At 39.5% G+C, this 19,009-nt stretch overlaps 1 protein-coding gene across 1 annotated transcript in view; it reads left to right on the top strand.

Moving 5' to 3' along the window:
- LOC139713100 (protein phosphatase 1 regulatory subunit 14B-like) overlaps positions 1-18,317 on the top strand; it is a 33,676-nt gene extending 15,359 nt beyond the window's left edge. Inside the window, exons 2-3 of the mRNA XM_071624855.1 lie at positions 16,023-16,136; positions 17,659-18,317. Coding sequence (XP_071480956.1) covers positions 16,023-16,136; positions 17,659-17,760 — 216 coding nt within the window. The 3' untranslated portion in view covers positions 17,761-18,317. The remainder of the gene's footprint in view (positions 1-16,022; positions 16,137-17,658) is intronic.
- Positions 18,318-19,009: the final 692 nt, after the last annotated feature.

Here is a 19,009-nt window from a genome sequence, read left to right as displayed (position 1 = left end):
TCATTGGACGTGACATTCAGCTCGTAGCGAGTCAAGAAGAGCTTTTGTGTAGCATGATCTTCATATTGTGCCATAATCCACTGAACCTCCGCTCATAGTCATAAGCTGTTGGGTTTTTTTCCCCCCTTTTGTGTTGCTAAAATGATAATGGTTCAAATGTGAATGAATCATCCATTTTACAGGTACGCATCTCTATAGATCTCATAGTTGGGGAAGCAGCATTTTTATGTGCAATTTTGTAGCACATGGACTTGAGTGAGCTGGATTAAAAATGCTACAAGTAGTAAAATCCTAGTCCAGCAAAGCTAGCAGTTTTTCCCCATGCAATGAATGTATTAAAGTTACTTTGAAATGATTTGCAGTTTCTTAGTCTGAAGATATGTTGATTTTATCAATAGCAAAAGATGGAAATTAAAAAGACACAGGTGAGCATAGCAATCTGAAGGAGCTGTAGCTTTCATGTACGGCAGGCAGTCAAATCTACCTTTCAACTCCTACCTTGTGATCAGAGCCTTTTTGAACATGATTGTGAAGCAAACCTGGTTTGTTCTCCCCCTGTATGCCACCATTACCAGATCTCTTCATACCAGATGGGTTTTGAGTGAGAAACGTGCACCCCATCTTTGCTAATTACAGGTTGATTGTCAGCGATATGTACCAGATTTCTTTTGTACTGTCACCCAAGATATGTACTACAATATCCCATTACATATCCATATCCTCAGCTCTGGCCCAAGATATCCACAAACTTCTTCCTCATAAACATAGAGAGGTTGCAAATGTTTTGAGTGCTTTGAAGTTTTGAGAGGCACTTAAATACTGGGCATGGAGAGATTAAATGTCCCGTGCCTCAGGGTTTCCTGATCTCTCTGTAGAAATGGGCAGAATCTGTGATTTCCTCGAACATCACTGCTGGCATTTTCTGCTAATATATTTGCATTCACAGAATCTACTTAAAAGAATTTGATTGCGAAGCAAATCTACTCTTTTCTTGTCAGTTTGAGATGTTTGTGATTAAACCTGCTCTAAAAACAAAGAAAATGATATGAAAATATGGGATATTTGTATTATAATTGAAAGTATATTTCCCTCCATGCAACAAGTGAAATATCTTTTGGGAAGATAATGATAATTGGATTCACTTGAAGATGGTGCTTATTAAACCAGTTTTGCAATCAAACTCATACAGTTGAACCTCTCGTATCTGGACAAGTCGGGACCGGGGCTCATCCGGATAAGGGATTTGGCCGGATACGGGAGACTCAATGCTTTATACATGTACATATACATACACATGTACTGATGTAGCCCATTGTAGTACCACATGTAGTAATGTGTATACTGCAACCTTTTCACTGTACATTCGGGGATGTTTGGGGATGTTAAAATGTCTGAAGGTAAAGCAATTTGGAAGGAAATTTGATGTAATATGTATGTCAATCATGTTGGAAGTAATGTGTAATTCATGTGTGTTTGTGTAGGAGTTCTCAAGGAGTTGGGAATCCCCCTTTCCTCCCGTATGGCTTTATTTAAAAAAAAATCACAGTGAGATTGCGTTCGTATAATAGAGAGATCCGGATAAAGGGAGGCCGGATAAGAGAGGCTCAACTGTATATCAATTTTGGCTCTGCTTCCATTCAAATGAGGAAAATGGAGGTTTGAAATGCTTGAGCAGTCATATCAACATAAAGGCCTTAGATATGTAATGCAGGCATACGTCTGATCAGTCAAATCAGAGTAACAGGCTCAAAGTCAAGTTTCCTACTGAGCTCTACTGATTGGACTTCAAGTTCAAAGTCAACGACTAATGCATGTAATCAAGGTGAGCTCTGACTGTTTGCTTCAAGAAACCTCCCTTTGTTTTGTCAGCTGTAGCTGAATGAAATTGCTGATAGGATCTATAGAAGAATCTACAATGTACACGTCACCCTCCTCCCCCCCCCCCCCCTCCCGCCAACAAAAATGAATAAATAGATAATATGAAGAAATGCGTATGCAGTAGAATTTATGTCACTGAAACAAAGAAGTCTGTGTGGTGAGATTGTTTTCTACTTGGAGAGGTATATTGTCGATAATCAGACTAGATTACTGATAAACATTGGATGTGCTGATGTATCACTCAGTATTGCCTATCAGTCGTGTTTGTAGAAGGTAGCATCTAGCAGTACAACTTACCCTTTTCATTGTACATTATCATTAACATGAGCCCACACCCAGTCTAAAGGAGACTGTAAGGACATTTTCCTCTGTCGCGGGTTAAATGTAGCATGACATTATGTTTGTCATTAACAGGTGATGTATCTAGATAGAGTACAGACCCCAATGCACAAACACAAGGAAATGTGCAGTGCTGACGTTACATTGAATGCATACATATACATGTGCCACCCACAGGTTCACAGATGATCCCTGTAAACCTAAATTTGGTCTACTTCCATTTGTCTAACAACAGAGACTTCAATGGTGTGGGACCAGGGATAAGGGAAGGGGTTTAAGGTAGGGATTGGACCAGGATGTACTATTCAGGGTTGGGTTTTTTTTCCCTCCCCCAACCCCCCCCCCTCTCTCTCTTTCTTTCTTTCTTTTTTTTTTTTTTTTACTTGTTGTTATGTCGTAGGAATTGAATCTTTCTGGGTGTGGTTACTGAGACATAGTTTGCAGTAGACATAATTGGACGAGATGAACTAATGGTGATTAGCCTTTACTTCTGAGCAGTGGCATTTCAATATTGGTACCTTCTTCACATAATAGATACACTGGCACCAATGTCTCTCTTGCCCTTTTACAATTGACTCAATAAACAGTAATATCATTATTGTATTTTTAACTAAAAAGAGAGAAAATGCAGGTACTTGAGACTACATGCCCCCATAGTGTCTCACAAATAAGCCAGTTCGGTGATAGCTCATGTGCACATGGGTACAAATGACCTTTCATTTTTCTCAGTTGGTTAGGCACTTCACTCAATTCAAAGCGACATAATGCAGCAGCTTGCCCAACGTAGCAATTTATGGAACTCGTTTTCTAACAAAGAATGAACCTGTGTAGATGAAGTGACCAGAATGGTTCGTCAATCAACACTTTGGGAAGCATCAATTTCATTGTGCTGTTTTGAATACATTAACAAACTTTTTCTGTTAACATTGCCAAATACCAGGCATGCTGTCAGTCAGGTGGATGTACTGGCAGGCACCATTTATAAGGATTCCATGAATAATCATAGCGTTACAGATGCTTATCTCAGTGAAATTAAAAAACCAACCTGTCTCTCGGTACAAATGACCTTTTTCTGCTCATGCTCAAACTGGAACCCCGAACTGGCTTATTACTGTGGACCATCTCTGTCTTGGATCAATGACTACGTAGACACATTCATGTGTGTTCCATTCTGTAAAATACGATATATTTGCAGCATGAAATTTTCGCGTATTGGAGTCGACGGCCTATTTCGCGGCATGAAATTTTCGTGAATTGCCACTGGCATTCAATGCATCTAGTGTAGGTAAGAACTTTCGTGTGCATTTTAATTTCGCGAATCTTGGCTCTCGCGAAATTAAAATGCACACGAACATTCCTTGTTTTACAGTATGTTGAACATGAAGGATATCTCTTGCGTCATCCATGGGTCCTCCTTTCCGTGCAGGGTGTTTTTATCAATGAACAAAGCTTTGTCATGAGATCATACAATTAGCAACGTTCTAACCTGCAGACGTGCGCAAACAAACTTGCTGCTAAACAGAAACGTGGTAACTTGCATTTGCAGCAGCAAGGACACCAATGCAGTTGACTAAGAATTTTTACAATTCAGATACCTAAAAAGGTCATATACACGTACGTGGTAAGATGAGTGGATGCAGAAGTATAGAGAGCAGATTTCAGCGGGACTGGTTTATTACAGTGAAGTTTGATACTGAGAAATTCTGCCTTGGACTTTGGCATGTACGTGTGCATTTCTATGTAATACCCCTTTTATACTGGAAGTTAGCTAGCTTCAGGTCCTGACCTGAAACGAGCTAACTCCCAGTATAAAACGTTTACAAATATTCATCCCAAGCTGAAGTTAGTCAGCTCTCTGGAGGTAGCTCAGGTTAGTTTCAGGCCAGAGCTAATGTCAATATAAAAGGTATCTCAAATCTCAATCTCGGGCTAAATTCACTGACCCATGAACCTGAAAGCATGAATGACGCTTCCAGGTTACCAACACATTTGATAGGTGCTGCCGTACTGCTGTTCTGTTGCCACCGTTGCTGATAGCGCTATTTAGTGAGATTTCCATGTCCACGCAGGTAAAAATCTCCAGATCGCGATGCGAATCTCAAGGTTTGCATCCCACTAATTTGCATCAGTGTGAATCCCACTATTGAGATGGATGGAACTCCATTTTCTTTGCTCAATTTTCCACTCTTTAAAGGGAACGCAAACCCAAAGAGCAATGTGGATTGAGTGAAAGCAGTAACATTAGTAGAACACATCAGTGAAAGTTTGAGGAAAATTGGGCAATCGGTGCAAAAGTTATGAATTTTTGAAGTTTTGGTGTTGGAACTGCTGGGTAAGGAGACTACTAGAGGTAATGACGTATGAGTGGACTACAATATAAAGAATTATATAAACGGAATTCAATAAGAATTCATTTTTCATGAAAATTACACATTCCATCAACTTGATACTGACATAATTAGGGGTAGCAATTATTCCTGCTTTCTGAAAGCGGTTAGTCAAGTACTCTTTCATTTTGCCAGAAAAGTAAATTTTTGTGGAAGTCCTTTTATATTTTCTTTATATTTTTGTCCACTCATACGTCATAACCTCTAGCAGTCTCCTCATCCAGCGGTTCCAACACCAAAACTTCAAAAATTCACAACTTTTGCATCGATTGTCCGATTTTCCTCAAACTTTCACTAATGTGTTCTACTAATGTTAATGCTTTTACTCAATCCACATTGCTCTTTGGGTTTGCGTTCCCTTTAAGGATCACGTCTCTGTTGTCACTGTAAAGTGTAATTTGGCATTTCAAGACTTTGAATATCCACTCTGTGGTGCATATAAGTACCATGCAAAGTAGAGCACACATTTTCACCAAGGTTAGCCCTATTTTTGTGTTTGACACTCCTTCTATTGATTTGCATATTTGGACTGCTACTGCGGAATGACGGAATGACAATGTGGTTGTCATGCCATTCCTACTGAACTACCAATGCCATGCCCTTTCCTATAATGCATGAATCCAACTGCCCTCCATATATGCCTTGGGCCTCTAAATATCCTGAACTTTGCCGCTCAAAATATCCCAAATATTTCTGTGAGGCATTTTACAACTTCAAATATCCCATCGCAACCTTGGCAAATATGGCAATTCTTGTGCAAATATACGCTTACCCGTGTAAACAAGTCCGCGCTCATCACACCTCCTCTTTTTCTATCCAAAGATTGTGAATGTAGGTCACTAATGTGTGATTTCTGTGTTTGTACAAACACATAATGCTAACATCAGCCACGTAAACTCATTGATTATATGAAAGCATGTCCGCAATGCTTTACAACCAAAGATGACAAACTCTTTGGATAAACTATGTTTTTAGTAAACCATTAGAGAAGAGGGGAAGATACCTGAAGTTTTCCTTTCAGAAAACTAAAAAAAAAAAAAAAATCTAAAATGTGTTTACTACAGATACTCATCTAAGGCCATACCTTGTCATACCTTTTGTATTCCAACAAGAACAGAAGGATGCAGTTTGCTACCTCTGGGTACTCCCCATTGTAGAACATGCACAGCCTTGATGGACAAGAAGTTGTCCAAGGCTCTGTTTATGCCTCTGAAGGCCTGTAACTTCTGGTTGTCCAGCCCATACATCACATCCCCCCCCCCCTTAAATCATGTTTTTCTGTTACATTCTTTCACAGCCAAACTGTAAAGAGGCCTGGGCTAATTTTGCGTAAATTAGCTCGCATCATCAAGGGTTGTCTTCTAATATTTTATGGACTAGTAGAGAGATGGGGATTGTTGCCCGCTCTATCACAGCGTATATTTGTACATAGTGCAGGTGATTGTGTGATTTACATTGCGCCTCATCGGACTGACAGCCAGCATGTACAAATATACGCTGCACATTGTATGTGAAAGTAGCCGCAGGCAGTTTTTGCACATTGACGGTATCAATGGCTACATCTGCACCAGTTATCCATTATGCATGTTGCATTCAGAGCACCTTAAGCTGGTTTCCTGTCCGTCAAAGGTACCGTAATGTAGTGGTGTGTAAAGGACATCAGCTGAACTGAATATCTCTCCAATCTCAACTGTCAAGGCAAGGGGTGATAGAAACTGCTGTTCAAAGACTTGGGCCCTATTTCATAAAAAGTTGATATGATAGCAACTCTTGCTGGAATGGCAATTGCCACGGCAACGACAAGAATCCAGCTTCCTGATTGGCTGTTACTATGGAAAGTTGATATTCCAGCAAAAGTTGCTATCTTAAAGGGATGGTACAGTATTGGTGGAGATGAGAATTGGGCTTTTAACTTTTTGCAAGATACCAAGAAAACACTTATGATGTAGTACAGAGCATACCATTTAAAGAGGAATTCAAAGTTTATTTGATGAAAATCGGGTTTGGAATGACTGAAACATCCAAAAACAAAGTAAAACAAAGCAATCGTAATAAAGTGTGGGTCCCACACTTTATTAGAATCGCTTTTTTTTTCGATATCTCTGCCATTTCGAAACCAATTTTCATCAAATAAACGTTGAATTCCTCATAGAATTACGTGCTCTTTCATATTTCACAAGAGGTTTCTCATTATTTCATCAAAAAATGTTAGAAACCTGAAATTAGGTCTCAACCAAAACTGTACGATCCCTTTAACATCTTTTATTGAATGGGGCCCAGGTAGCGTGAGGATTCATGGGTAGCCCAATTCATTCGTTGCACATCGGGGTACATCAGAAAAACTCAAATAGCACTGGTCAGCGAATATGTGCATTGGAGCGTATGCACATTGGTGTGTATGCGCATTGGTAACAATCGACTCCAGTCAAGATTTTGCGGCTATGTTTGTACTTAATACATGTACATTGAGATCAGTCCCATGCACACAATTTGTTCGGGAATTCTGAAATATATCCAACCAGGGCCAGCCTCCATAAGTCCCCATGCTACAGGGTCTAAATTTTAAGCTGTGCTTTTCAATTCTGTGGCATCGTAATTTTGTAAGACATCGCTAGAATGTTGATCCACTCATCATTGTGTTCAGTAACAATCGATGTGACAGCGAATCTGAATTAGACAGCAAGTAAACGTCTTACCACTTTGGTGTTAAATGAAAGAAAGATATTATTCAGAGGGGTGAAGGTTCAAGTGTGAGTTTCTTCAGTTTGTCTCCCTCTACAAATTAAATTTGTTAAGATCGCAACTGCTGATCTGTAAATTAACAAACATGTCGGGGGGGGGGGGGGGGGAAAGGAATCAGTGGGACTGTTTGTTTGTTTGTTTTTTATTTATCCTATGCCTTGTCCGCCTTGGACTACTTAACATAACAATGTCGAAATTTCGGAGCTTGGGTATTTGTTTCATGTTTATCGTGTCACTGCCGGCAACCAGGGACTGCCTGGTGGTAGTGTCGCTGCCCGGAAAGCAGTAGATGACAGGTTCGAGTCCCACTGGTTCCTTTTTTTCCGACATGTTTGTTAATTTACGGATCAGCAGTTGTGATCTTTAACAAATTTAATTTGTAAAGGGACACTTTGGTGTTATTTTGAATTAGTTTAATAGCTCTTTGCGTTTCATGTTGTAAACCCCTGTGTGCACCATTGTTCTCAGACTGCAAAGTATGAACACATTTGGAAAACTTTTGTAACTTTTTATTGAAGCATTCATGCTAGAAAGGGTTGTAGAGAAACTTGCAAGCTGTGCCGTGATATGAAGTTTGTGACAACGCTATAGCTATGATGCCTTCAATGTGATATAGCATAGTTTGATCGGTTTATTCGCGGTTGTGTGTTTGAGCCAAATGTGAGAAGTTGGCAAGCCGTCAACCAAGTCTGGCTTTCAAACATGGCACCAAAGGAGTTGAGGAGCACATGCTGCTATAGGCAGTGTTCCAGTTGGTGTTACTCTATTTCTATTTCTGCCTTCCCAAGAGAGTGAAATGACATCCTGGTAGATATTTAAGATCGAGTTGCGGTTTGGATGTACCATAGAGACTGGCGGGTATCTGGTTCCCAGTGACTGCTCGTGTCCCAAGCTTTTTGACAGCATGTCCGGTGTCATGTCCTGAATGCTTTCAAGTTAATAGTACTGTATACCAGGTAATTTCTGATGCTTGAAAACTCTGTGAATCTTCTTCCATCCCTTCCACAAGCATCCTATGTCAGTTCCTTCTGATCCCTGGGCGATCACATATTTCATATTTCTAAATTATAGACATTGGCAATCATGATATTACTTCCTTCAAATGAGCAAAAACTGACCGACCAACCGACCCCTCTCTAACCCCTTCCTACTCCAAGAAAAGAACCTATTGTAATGTTACAAAGAATATTAGTATCTCTGTGAGCAGCATACAGTCTGAGTTTTGAGACATTTAGATCCCTGCTGCAAGGAAGTGTGCCCCCCAAAAAAGACAATGAAAAAAAAAGGCAAAATGAATAACAAAACACAATAAAAAGAAACCTTCCCTTTTGTGCCACCCCCTCTAAAAAGAAGAAAAAAAAAAAAGTTTTGAAAAGAGACTGAAATCAACTAGTTTTTGGTGGCCAGCTGTTTTTGTAACATTTCAACATTAAAAGTCTTGTCTCTGCGACTGAGTAATCTTGTCAGCTGTAACCTTGCAAACATGGTCACAAATTTGAATGTCCGCCCAGGAGAAATCATGAACAGCCGTGTGTAGAGAGTCTTATTCAGTTCTGTAGAGCTACATGTTCACACTTTGTCTCATTATTTCTTCCATTGTTGCCATTTCATACAAACATTGTAAACGTTGAAAACTCAAAATCAAAACATGTGAACTGACTGAAAGCACACATGGTGAAATGTGGCAGTCTGTAAGCAAAATGATTCAGTCAATATATCATGGAAAGAAAATGGAGATTGTACATTGTTTCTGTAAGGAACTGTAAATTCGTGCTCGTATGAAAATTAGGCATGATGGACTATGCATCATACCATCCCTCTTGTCCTGTTTGTCCCCCCCCCCCCCCCCCCCCCCAGCTAAATACTGGTTGGTGATAAGGTTAGACTAAAGACTAGGTTTAGGGTTAGTTTTAGGGTTAGAGTTTCGGTTAGGAATAGGTTCAGGATTAGGATTAGGGTTGGGGCCAGAGGAAGGGTCTGGGGTAATTGTCCAGGGGGTAATTGCCTAGAACCTCCTGGATTAGTGATTCTTGCCGTTTGTTTTTCTTCCTTCATATTTTTTTGTTTTTGTTTTGGTGTATTTGTTTTAGATGTAGGGGCAGCATTTTCTAACATGCCGTGTTCCCATTATTGTATTTAATTCAGGACCCAAGTATTTGTTGAGTTTCCTCTTCACAAAGATTAAGCCCCTGCCCTTTGTGTTTAGAAGTCTACAGACCTCTACTTGGTGCAGTCGAATGCCGTGTTATGCGTAGGTGTGAAAGGTAGTGTTTCTCCGTAATCATTGTAGGGAAAAAAACAACAACAACAACACCCGGTGCGATGGCAGTGTAAATGTCACAGTGCCTGAGAAATTCTCTGAAATCTGAAGCAACCTTCAAGCACTTGTAGGATGTGCATGGGCAAGGGACAAGTACTTCCTTGTGTTGAGCAGTGGTCATTACATTGTTTTCTCGTCTGAAGTTCCTACTTCTGGCAAAAGTGGGCATGCGAACTCATTCTCCAAGCTTGTTGAACCCTCTTCTTCAACCCTCCTTTCCCTCCCCCACCCCTGCCCCACCACCACAAGCAATTCTAATCAGTATCATGTGAAGGGAGAGTATTTGGTATCAGGAATATGTGTAGCCATGTGAAACAGAAACTCAGGGCTTGTGATAGATTACCTTTCCTCATGTCCTCGTTAATGAATTGGTCTGATTTGATTGAGATTAATACCTTATTCATTATCATGAATTGAATGTTATAACTATTTAATGGACGCTGTCAGCTACCTAAATTTTAAGCATGGATCGTATCGGATCTCCCAAGGTGCTTTGCTGATGATGGTAGTCACATATGATTAAAGTTTTTCTTTCTATTTTAATAGCATCTTTCTATAATAATAACAACCCTCTCATATCAGTGTAAACATTTGTACTGTCCACTCTCCATTATTTAAAACTTTTAGGATTGGAGATTAAAACTCCTGCATGGTATGGGCAATACAGTAAAACCAGAAATCTTCGTGTGCATGAAATGTTCACAAATTTCACATCGCAAGGAGCCGAGATTCACAAATTTAAGTAAAATGCATGCAAAAGATTTTGGCTACACAAGGCATTGAATGCCAGTGGCAATTTGCGAAAGTTTCATGCCGCGAAAAAGGCTGTCGACTTCAAATTCACGAATGTTTCTGGTTTTACATCATGTGACTTACATGCTGTAATTGACAAACACTTTCCATATTTTGGGTCGCAGACTTTACGTCAACTCTCGCAAAAATGTAATGTGTTCATTGGTGGATGCAGATTTGACTGTATTTAGATATTCATAGAAGGTAAATTTCCTTGGTACTTGTGATAGATAATGATTTTTCTGTAAAAATAGAGATCATATAGAGGAGCACTTTTTTGTTTCTCTGCAGATTGGTTTTAAGAGTTTGTGTGTGTTCCCATATTAGGTCCATGTTGGTTGCTCCACATTTATAACCCTCATTTTACCAACACTTGATCGATAAGTAAGATAGACTTGGTATTGCACATTCATAAGTGAAGGAAGAGTTAGGACCTATCCCATGGAGAAAAACTTTCCCACCATATGTGTGTGATGGATGGGGTGTTAAGGCCAATGGTGAAAGTGAAAGTTTATATGGAAAGTTAGGTGTTACACAGTATGAAGTTACAGCATATATGCAAGTTTTTAATGTTGGCAAATGCCTTTCATATGACATCCCATCATAACTACTAAAGTGCTTACATTTTTGAGGAACTCACAAGGCAGTAGAAAAAAGTGACCTTGTCAATAGGAGGAGGTAATATTTAGATTCAGACCCACAGCAACACAAAACATAAGTTGTAGGCTGCCCTAAAGGGAAGGGAATCCAATTCGAGATACCTTTATAGACAGGTAGTTCAGAAATAACCCATGCGATGGGTATAGGAGTATGGACAGTTCATCATTTTAAAAGCAGTAAGTAGTGTCATCTGCATTGTCTAAGCAGTTTATGCAGGCGACATCTGCGCATCCAATAGCTCTAAATCTGAAGACAGAAAGAAAAGAAGACAGTGTGCTTTTCGCCCATTGTACCTGCAATTATCAGCTATTTGTGCTTGGTATGAAAGATCGAGCCAGCAGAGCATGTGATTTGCTCATCATACTTTATCCGTAATCTGCTGCGGGTTGCCAATTTCCTGCCCAGATCCAAGGAGTAATGAGGTACTAGGTGGGCCTACTGTTCGTGGTAAAGTTCTCGACGTTCAAGTATGTGTGTGTGAAATTGGATTTGCTACAAGAAGTGAACAACTGGTACGCAAGGAAATTTAGATGTATGGTGCATTGTTGGTCACACAGTGTTTGATGTGTTTGTGTGTTTCTGTTTTTATAGGTTTTTTTAACCATATTTTTGATACTTTCCAGTCACACATTTTGCTCTATTTACTAACTGTTTATAAAGAACAATTCACTTCCATATTCAAGCTGACTCAAATAGGATAAAATCAAACAGCCAGCAGTGGTAGAATTTACTATTTGAAATTTAACGTAAGATAATGTTAGAGGATTTCAAAGTTTTTGTTACCTATGTAAAACTGTGAGGGGGGTGGGGGAAATGGGGGGGGGGGGATGGGTTGGGGATGGGTTGGAGAGTTTACAGAACATGCAGAGATGACACATGTTCCCACCACATAGATTCTCTCTCTTTCTCCGCAGATATCCAGGCACCATTAGTTTGAGTGAGCAGTAGACCGACCAATGTGTCTTTTGACTTGTGGTGACATTATTCACCGCCATCAAATACCCTGTTCAGCTCCCATATGAAGCGTCTTGATTCACCAGTGGGGGAGACAAAGGTTCATCTTAGTCCGCCGCAGGATAGCGATGAATCGTGTTGCAGGGATTACAAAAGGGCGAGAACATCGTTCAGTTATGTGATGAGCACAACGTGCACCCCACCCCCAGCTTGTATAGAGCTGGTTTGATAAAAGGAAAATTCTGTGCCAAAACTGCTCCATTCATAATTTTCCTCTCCAGTATATTCTTGTACTACTAGGTATCTTTAGGACCTCGCTTGGTTTACTCTTCATGAAAGAATGTGTTCTCGTCTGAAACACTGATTACACAGAACATTTTAGATGGTTTGCATGTAACCATGGTAACTTAATATAAGGATACATAACAAAAACATAGTGCCGTTCTGAATTTTGTGCACCATAGGTGTACTGGTCGCGAACTTCATATATCTTATGAGTGGGGGGGGGGGGGGGTATTCTCTTGTTTTTATTCTCTGTTCTGACAAAAAAAAAAGAAATGATGGCAGAAGTTCTGCACCTGTTGCTTGCTAACGATTACTAGTGATTGATGAGCACAGAGGGAATGAAAGATGGTAGTCTTTGCAGGGATCCAAGAGTGCTGTGTCGTATCTGATCGATGAATGTTACACAAAAACTGGAAATGATATTGATAAGCCCTGTACAGGCACGGTCTACATTAGCGCCCAAGTTGCAAGATGGATTGGATGTAAGCCATGTATACAGTGTAGGCCTACACCGTTGTGTGTGATCTGAGTGGTTATGTCATAGGCTGCATTTCAGAGAGAGACATGGTACAATATTTTAGGCATAATAGTAGTTAGTCTGTTGAATGGCATTGGTCTGTTTTTGCTGTTCCAATCTTTACATATGTGTACATGTATACCTGTGTCATTATTTCAGCCATAACAGCCTATATAGCTGCCAGAGATTTTCGTGTCATGTCCCATATTTGTACAATATGTATTTAGGCAGTATGAGATTTTAGTGTGTAGCAGAGTGGCATAAATGATTTCTTTTTACAGTATACATGCATGTATAAGAACATGTCCTATCCAGGGCCTCCTTACAGATCTATAAAGACATTGACTAATGAAAGATAAAGTAACTGAATTGAATTCAATTTGATATATCGTCAGCTGAGAACCAGAAGGGCGTTATCACAGTTTTGAGGGTATTGAGTTATTGGTATCACGTTGTAGAGCTTGATCTCCTCTACATTTTGATGTTGATTTTAGATTGTTTTCATTTTTAGTAAAATGTTTCAAATCAAAACCACAAGGGCACTATTTTACCCAATATTTAGGACAATGCTTATTAGTCTTCCCATTTTTAAGCCTTTTATTTCATGAAAATTCATTATTTTTTGTCTTAATTTATGCTCAAATCTTAGAATGCAATAGCACCCTTTTGGTTCTCAGCTGATGATATACCAGTTTAAAACAGGGGACTTCTCTCTTCAGTACTTGCCTAGCAACAAATTGCTTTGATGGGTCTTTAGTTCAAATGGCTATTTATGCATACTGCACACACACGCACACACATGCACACACACAAACAAACAGTTACAGTTGACAGTTCTTTTCATTCAAATGTTTATTCACTCTGATGGTAAGATATATAGTTGTAAAATACAACACCCCTCACAGGCCGGTATTCCCCCCAGAGTCTACCTACTGTGTGTCACAATTTAGTGACTCGGCAGATTGTAGGGAGGCTGTGATAAAACACCAGTTTCTTACAAGGAGATTGTCTTGTCTACACAGCCAAAACTCTAACCAGTGCTACCACTGGAACAGGTTGATTGATTAAACCTGCTCCTTGCTTCACGTGTTATTACCAGAAGTATTTTGCCCTTCCTCTTCCAAAGTCCAAGCAATATTTGCCCAGGAATATTGCTGTACATATCCGTCCCCTGAGAGGTCTCGTTGTTTGATCGTAAATGCAATTTCTCTTTTGTCAATAAATATGCACGGGTTTTCCACCTGTTTAAATCAGAATTCTTGACTATTTGCACTGGAGCAGTGTGGTGCTGATATTGTTTATTTTCTGAAAGGAGTCATGACATCAGTAAGATTAATTTTGTATTCGATAATTACTTCTATTTTAGACCAAACCATCAGTGGTTGTGCGGCAAATGGTGGTTATTGATTGAAGTATGTCCAGATGCATGGAGATCGATGCCAAAAGTTGAAAAGCCGGCAGCGGGGTAACCATGCTGTTTGAGCGGGGAAATTTCATGAGGGGATACATACAATTGAGCTATCAGTGTTTGCGCGATAGATTCCAAGGTATTTGCTACTGGTGCAGCATGTTATCATACAAACAAAACCCACGCATTAGATGGACACTGATTGCTATGTTACATGTACCGTACTCGTCTAGTAATGTCCATGAAAATTGTGCTTGATTGCCCATGAATGACCTCTATTTTACCATCATATAAAAAGATGTTTAGAGAAGAAGCCATCTGTGCCATATTTGACTACCAGTATGCTTTCCATACATACTGTTACACCCCCTTTCTTAGTCCCATTGCAATGTATTGATGCAGTTCAGATGTATCTTGTTATATATAAATATGTGTATGGATTTTTTTCCTCGACATGCGATACTGTGGGCTTTATTATTCCATTGCTTTTTTTTTTTTTTTTTTTTTTAGCTTTATGCCACAAAGACCCTTCTGTGTTTTGCAGCAAAAAAACAGTCGGTTCCTGAAGTTTGCTCTGTCATTCATCAGGACTGTAAATCATATTTGCTTTTCTTCGTCCGTGGGCGTACGTGGTGGCCTCTTATAGATAAGGGGAAATACCATGCAGGCATGGCAGAAGAAAAAAAAAAATTGATGCACCCCCCCCCCCCCATGAATGTTCAGTGACATGTAACAGTCAAGGCAAATGTTTGTTGTATATTTGAAATAGAAGCTGTTTTGTGCCGACAGCCAGTTAAACTAGAAGTAAACAGTGATGTAGGTAATTTTGGCTTAATTGGTATGTTCACAGTATTTACTCATTTGTGAGTCTGGCAAGATGCTTCACGGTAGAATTCACATTTGATTTTCAAATGTATTGTGTCGCGGTGCACCTCAAACGGGTAAATGCTGACATCATGTATATTGGAAGTATAAGTTGTGTTTTTTTCTTCCCCATATGAAAGCTTTCATTCTTCATACATTGTTTTCTATGATCTACTCAAGTGTAGAGTTTTCTATTAAGATTCTGGAATGTGATGGAATGATATTCTTATGATAATCTTATGAAAGGAAACAAAAAAATCAGTGACACAACATTTGCTCCTGCAACAATTGCTCCAGTCTTATTTTTTTCAAGGACTTACAAATTGTAGGGTTAGGATTGTGATTGTGTTTTAGGTTTAGTTTGATGTGAGGATTAGGATTAGGGTTAGGGTTATGTTTGTGGATAGAATTTATGTTTTTCTGAGTGTGCAGATATTTCATGGGAGCAATTGTCACAGGAGCAAATGTCATCGAACCCCCTAAAAACTCACAGTACCACTGGTCAAGTTGGAGTGTAGATATGCAAGATGATGAGTATTACATTTTGCTTGTATCTGCTATCTCGTGTCACATTTTCTATTTCGTAATGAAAATAACAGTGTTTCTATCATTGTTTTCTCCCCATGGTCTCTTTTCCTCTCTCTTCCTCTGCGTGTGTGTGTTTATTTCTGTTTATCCTTCTTAAATCACATCTTCCTCTCGCTGCTTCCGTGCTTACGTTCTTGGAACTGCCGTTCCTACCTCCTGTTGTCTCCACTGTTCTGCTTTCTCCACCTCCCCCCCCCCCCCCCCCCCACTTTCCTCACTGTTTATCTCCTGTGTTCTCCCCATCTCACTCTCCATCTCTCTTTCCATCTCACCCCTGCCTCATAACAGGAAGACGAAGATTACCCCATAGAGATTGACATCGACGATCTCCTGCGGCTCACCGGCGATGACAGGCAGCGAGAGGTCGAGTCCCTTCTCAGAGACGCCTCGCAACCCTCACAGGTAAACAAGAGCCGCCATCCCTGGCACATTTTGCTCAGCTCTAAACATGCGCGACCAGGCCAGAGAATGTGCGTAGCAATTCGAAGTTGATTTCAACTGCTTGACAAATTGCCCTACATCAACGTAAATAAGCACTGAATTGATCAGTGTTCTGGCAGTACCTACTGCTAAATAGGGCAATTTTTCAATTGTATGCAATAAAAACATCTCGACGGAAGGATTTCATGAATTTGAAGAATTGGAAGTTGGTCACACAGAGAGAATGAATACTGCCCCCATTTTGAATACCATGCAATGTTCCCACAAAGTCTTCTTGACGAATTGTTCTTCTCATAAAATTGAAAGTGGAGTTAGGGTCATAATATATAAACCTGAAGGTGAATGAAAAAAAAAAAGGTCATTGACATCTAGAAGCAAACAAAGTCAATTGGCAGTATGGTATATGCCACTCCCATTATTACGAAGTCCTCGGGACTGGCAATTTCTTTTCATTATGTTGAAATTTTGTTATAGCCAAACAAATTAAGTATGACAAGATACAAAAATGATGATTTGGGGACCTGGATATTTACTTCGTTGTAACAAAAGTTTATTATAACCATGTTTATTGTATAAAGGGAGTGCACTGTATAAGTAGTGATAGGAGCAGGTCAATGGTTGAGAGGCAATAACATGGATGGAAATCCCTCATTAAAAGCTGAAAGTCAATCTCAATAACACTGTTGGCCATAGGAGACTTAACGTGAGTAAACCAAACCTCTAAAGTGGGGGAAGGCTTGTTTTCTGAAAGTCTTATTTACTTGCGTACTACTGCGTATGGCACCAGTTTGTGGGTGAGGACACTGTTCAGAAATAAGATGCGTCCTTTCATTCATTGAACTGCTGAGCTCATAGACATTTTTTGACAGCTCTGATGAAACCATGCATACAGGAAAGATGTACATCAGATTTGTATTTGGTCACCCTCATGAAATTTATCATGCAAATACTTTTTTGCCTGATTTTTCTCCAACACTGATACATAGACAATGCCTTTCCAATAATTTTGGTAAAATGGGATGAGAAGTGTGAAAATTTGTATTTCTTATAATCGCCATTATATGTTAATTATTTGTGAATGTCTTTTTAGGTACTTAGAAATGTTGTCATTTCTACAATAAAAGAAATGTGTTGTTACTACTGTACTGCTGACATTGGAGCATTATCATTATCATTATTAGTATTTTGATGATGATGATGATTGTCATTATTATGAGTATTAATATTACTTTTATTGTTTTTGCTGTGATTATTTTGGTATTGTCATTATCATTATGAATGTCGTGTTCAGGTCATATTAATGGTATCTGTCATGCTACTAGCGAATCGCACCTAATATCAGTTCACTAACTCCCATATGATGATATTTTAATGAATTGTATTTTTCTCCCCTCTCTCTCTTTCTTTATCTGTCTGTCTGTCTGTCTGTTTGTTTGTCTGTCTGTCTGTCCGTCTGTCTCTCATTTTCGTCTTCAACCTGCAGGAATTCATCTCAGAGTTACTCACAAAGATCTTGCAGCTCCAGAAGAAGTCGCACTCGGTATCATCGCCCAGCCCAGCCTCGAGTATAGACTTTCAGTCATGAACAGATCTCTCCCTGGCCCCCTTCTCCCCCATAGGGGGCGCACTTCGATCTGTTACCCGCACACAGTTGTACATTTGTAAAAAGATAATATCGCGACGGAATTCAAAGAGAGAGAGAGAGATATAGATGGAAGGCGCAAACAATCCAGCCTCTGCCCCATCCTCCCTTATTTCTGTGGCTCATGGATTCCATTTTCCGGAACTTTTCTGCTCTCCAACCCGAAACTCAAAAGTTGTCCGAGTGGATGCTTCAAATTTCTGGCGTCCGATTTTGCGGGGAGAAGATACTCGAATGCACTCGTGGAGCCGACCCTGAGAATTTCGGCATCGGATCTTTTGCTTTCTGTCCCGGGCTTTTGTTTCCAGCTACTTTTGATGCTGTAAAATATGTAGATCCATTTTTTTTTTTCCAGAAGTGTTGTACTTCTTGCAAATATGGTTATTGTGTATTTGATGGACATTGCTACATGTATGTCCTCTTCTGGTATCTGTGACGTAGATAGATATACAAGTGGAATGTTGTCAGATGCAGTGACTGAATTTGTATTTATGAATTTCTACTGGCCATAAAGATGCCCATAATATATTGTACCCCTCCAGTGGTATATTTCTGTCAGATGCAACATGTCAGTTTACAAGTTGATATGCGTACTGACTTCCAACTATTAACATCCTAATAGGACGCCAGAAGAACTTATCAGTGATTTGTTCAAGTCAGATCGCAGTTTGATCAGAATTCTGCCTACACACCAGACAAATGAACATATTGCATACATAAACTTTTTTTCTTCTTTTTTTTTTCATTTATATACACAGAGGAGAGACTGCAGCGGTATTCAGGATTAACATCGTGGATTACAAATTCAAGTAACATTTTCTTTTTCCTTCAAATCTTTTGAAGGATCTACACTGAACTCTGACAGGCTCACAAAGATACTGAAGAGTACAATGATGGAACTCCGAACAGACACTGTCTTTCTTTAAGCGCCTTCATGTTTTCTAGGATTGCTACAGTAATAATAGAAGAACATTTTATTATATTCTGTGTGTTCTGAGCTTTCCATTTATCTCTACAATGTTTCCAAATTTGAGTTTTCCAAATCGATGTAGACTTTAGGTAAATTATTCATATTTAAATGCAAAATCTGGAGCAAAAGTGAAGTTTTCATTAATGCTACATGATGCATGGCAAGAGCAGGATATGTGGGTGGATTGAAATGATGAAGACATGGATTTTATTAAGGCACAGC

The sequence above is a fragment of the Diadema antillarum genome, unplaced genomic scaffold, assembly GCF_040938485.1.
Source record: "Diadema antillarum isolate AM-2024a unplaced genomic scaffold, OU_Dant_1.0 seq00001905_RagTag, whole genome shotgun sequence".
NCBI classification, from domain to species: Eukaryota; Metazoa; Echinodermata; class Echinoidea; order Diadematoida; family Diadematidae; genus Diadema; species Diadema antillarum.
Note: the sequence above shows the minus strand (reverse complement) of the source record. Positions and strands in the feature narration are given on the sequence as shown.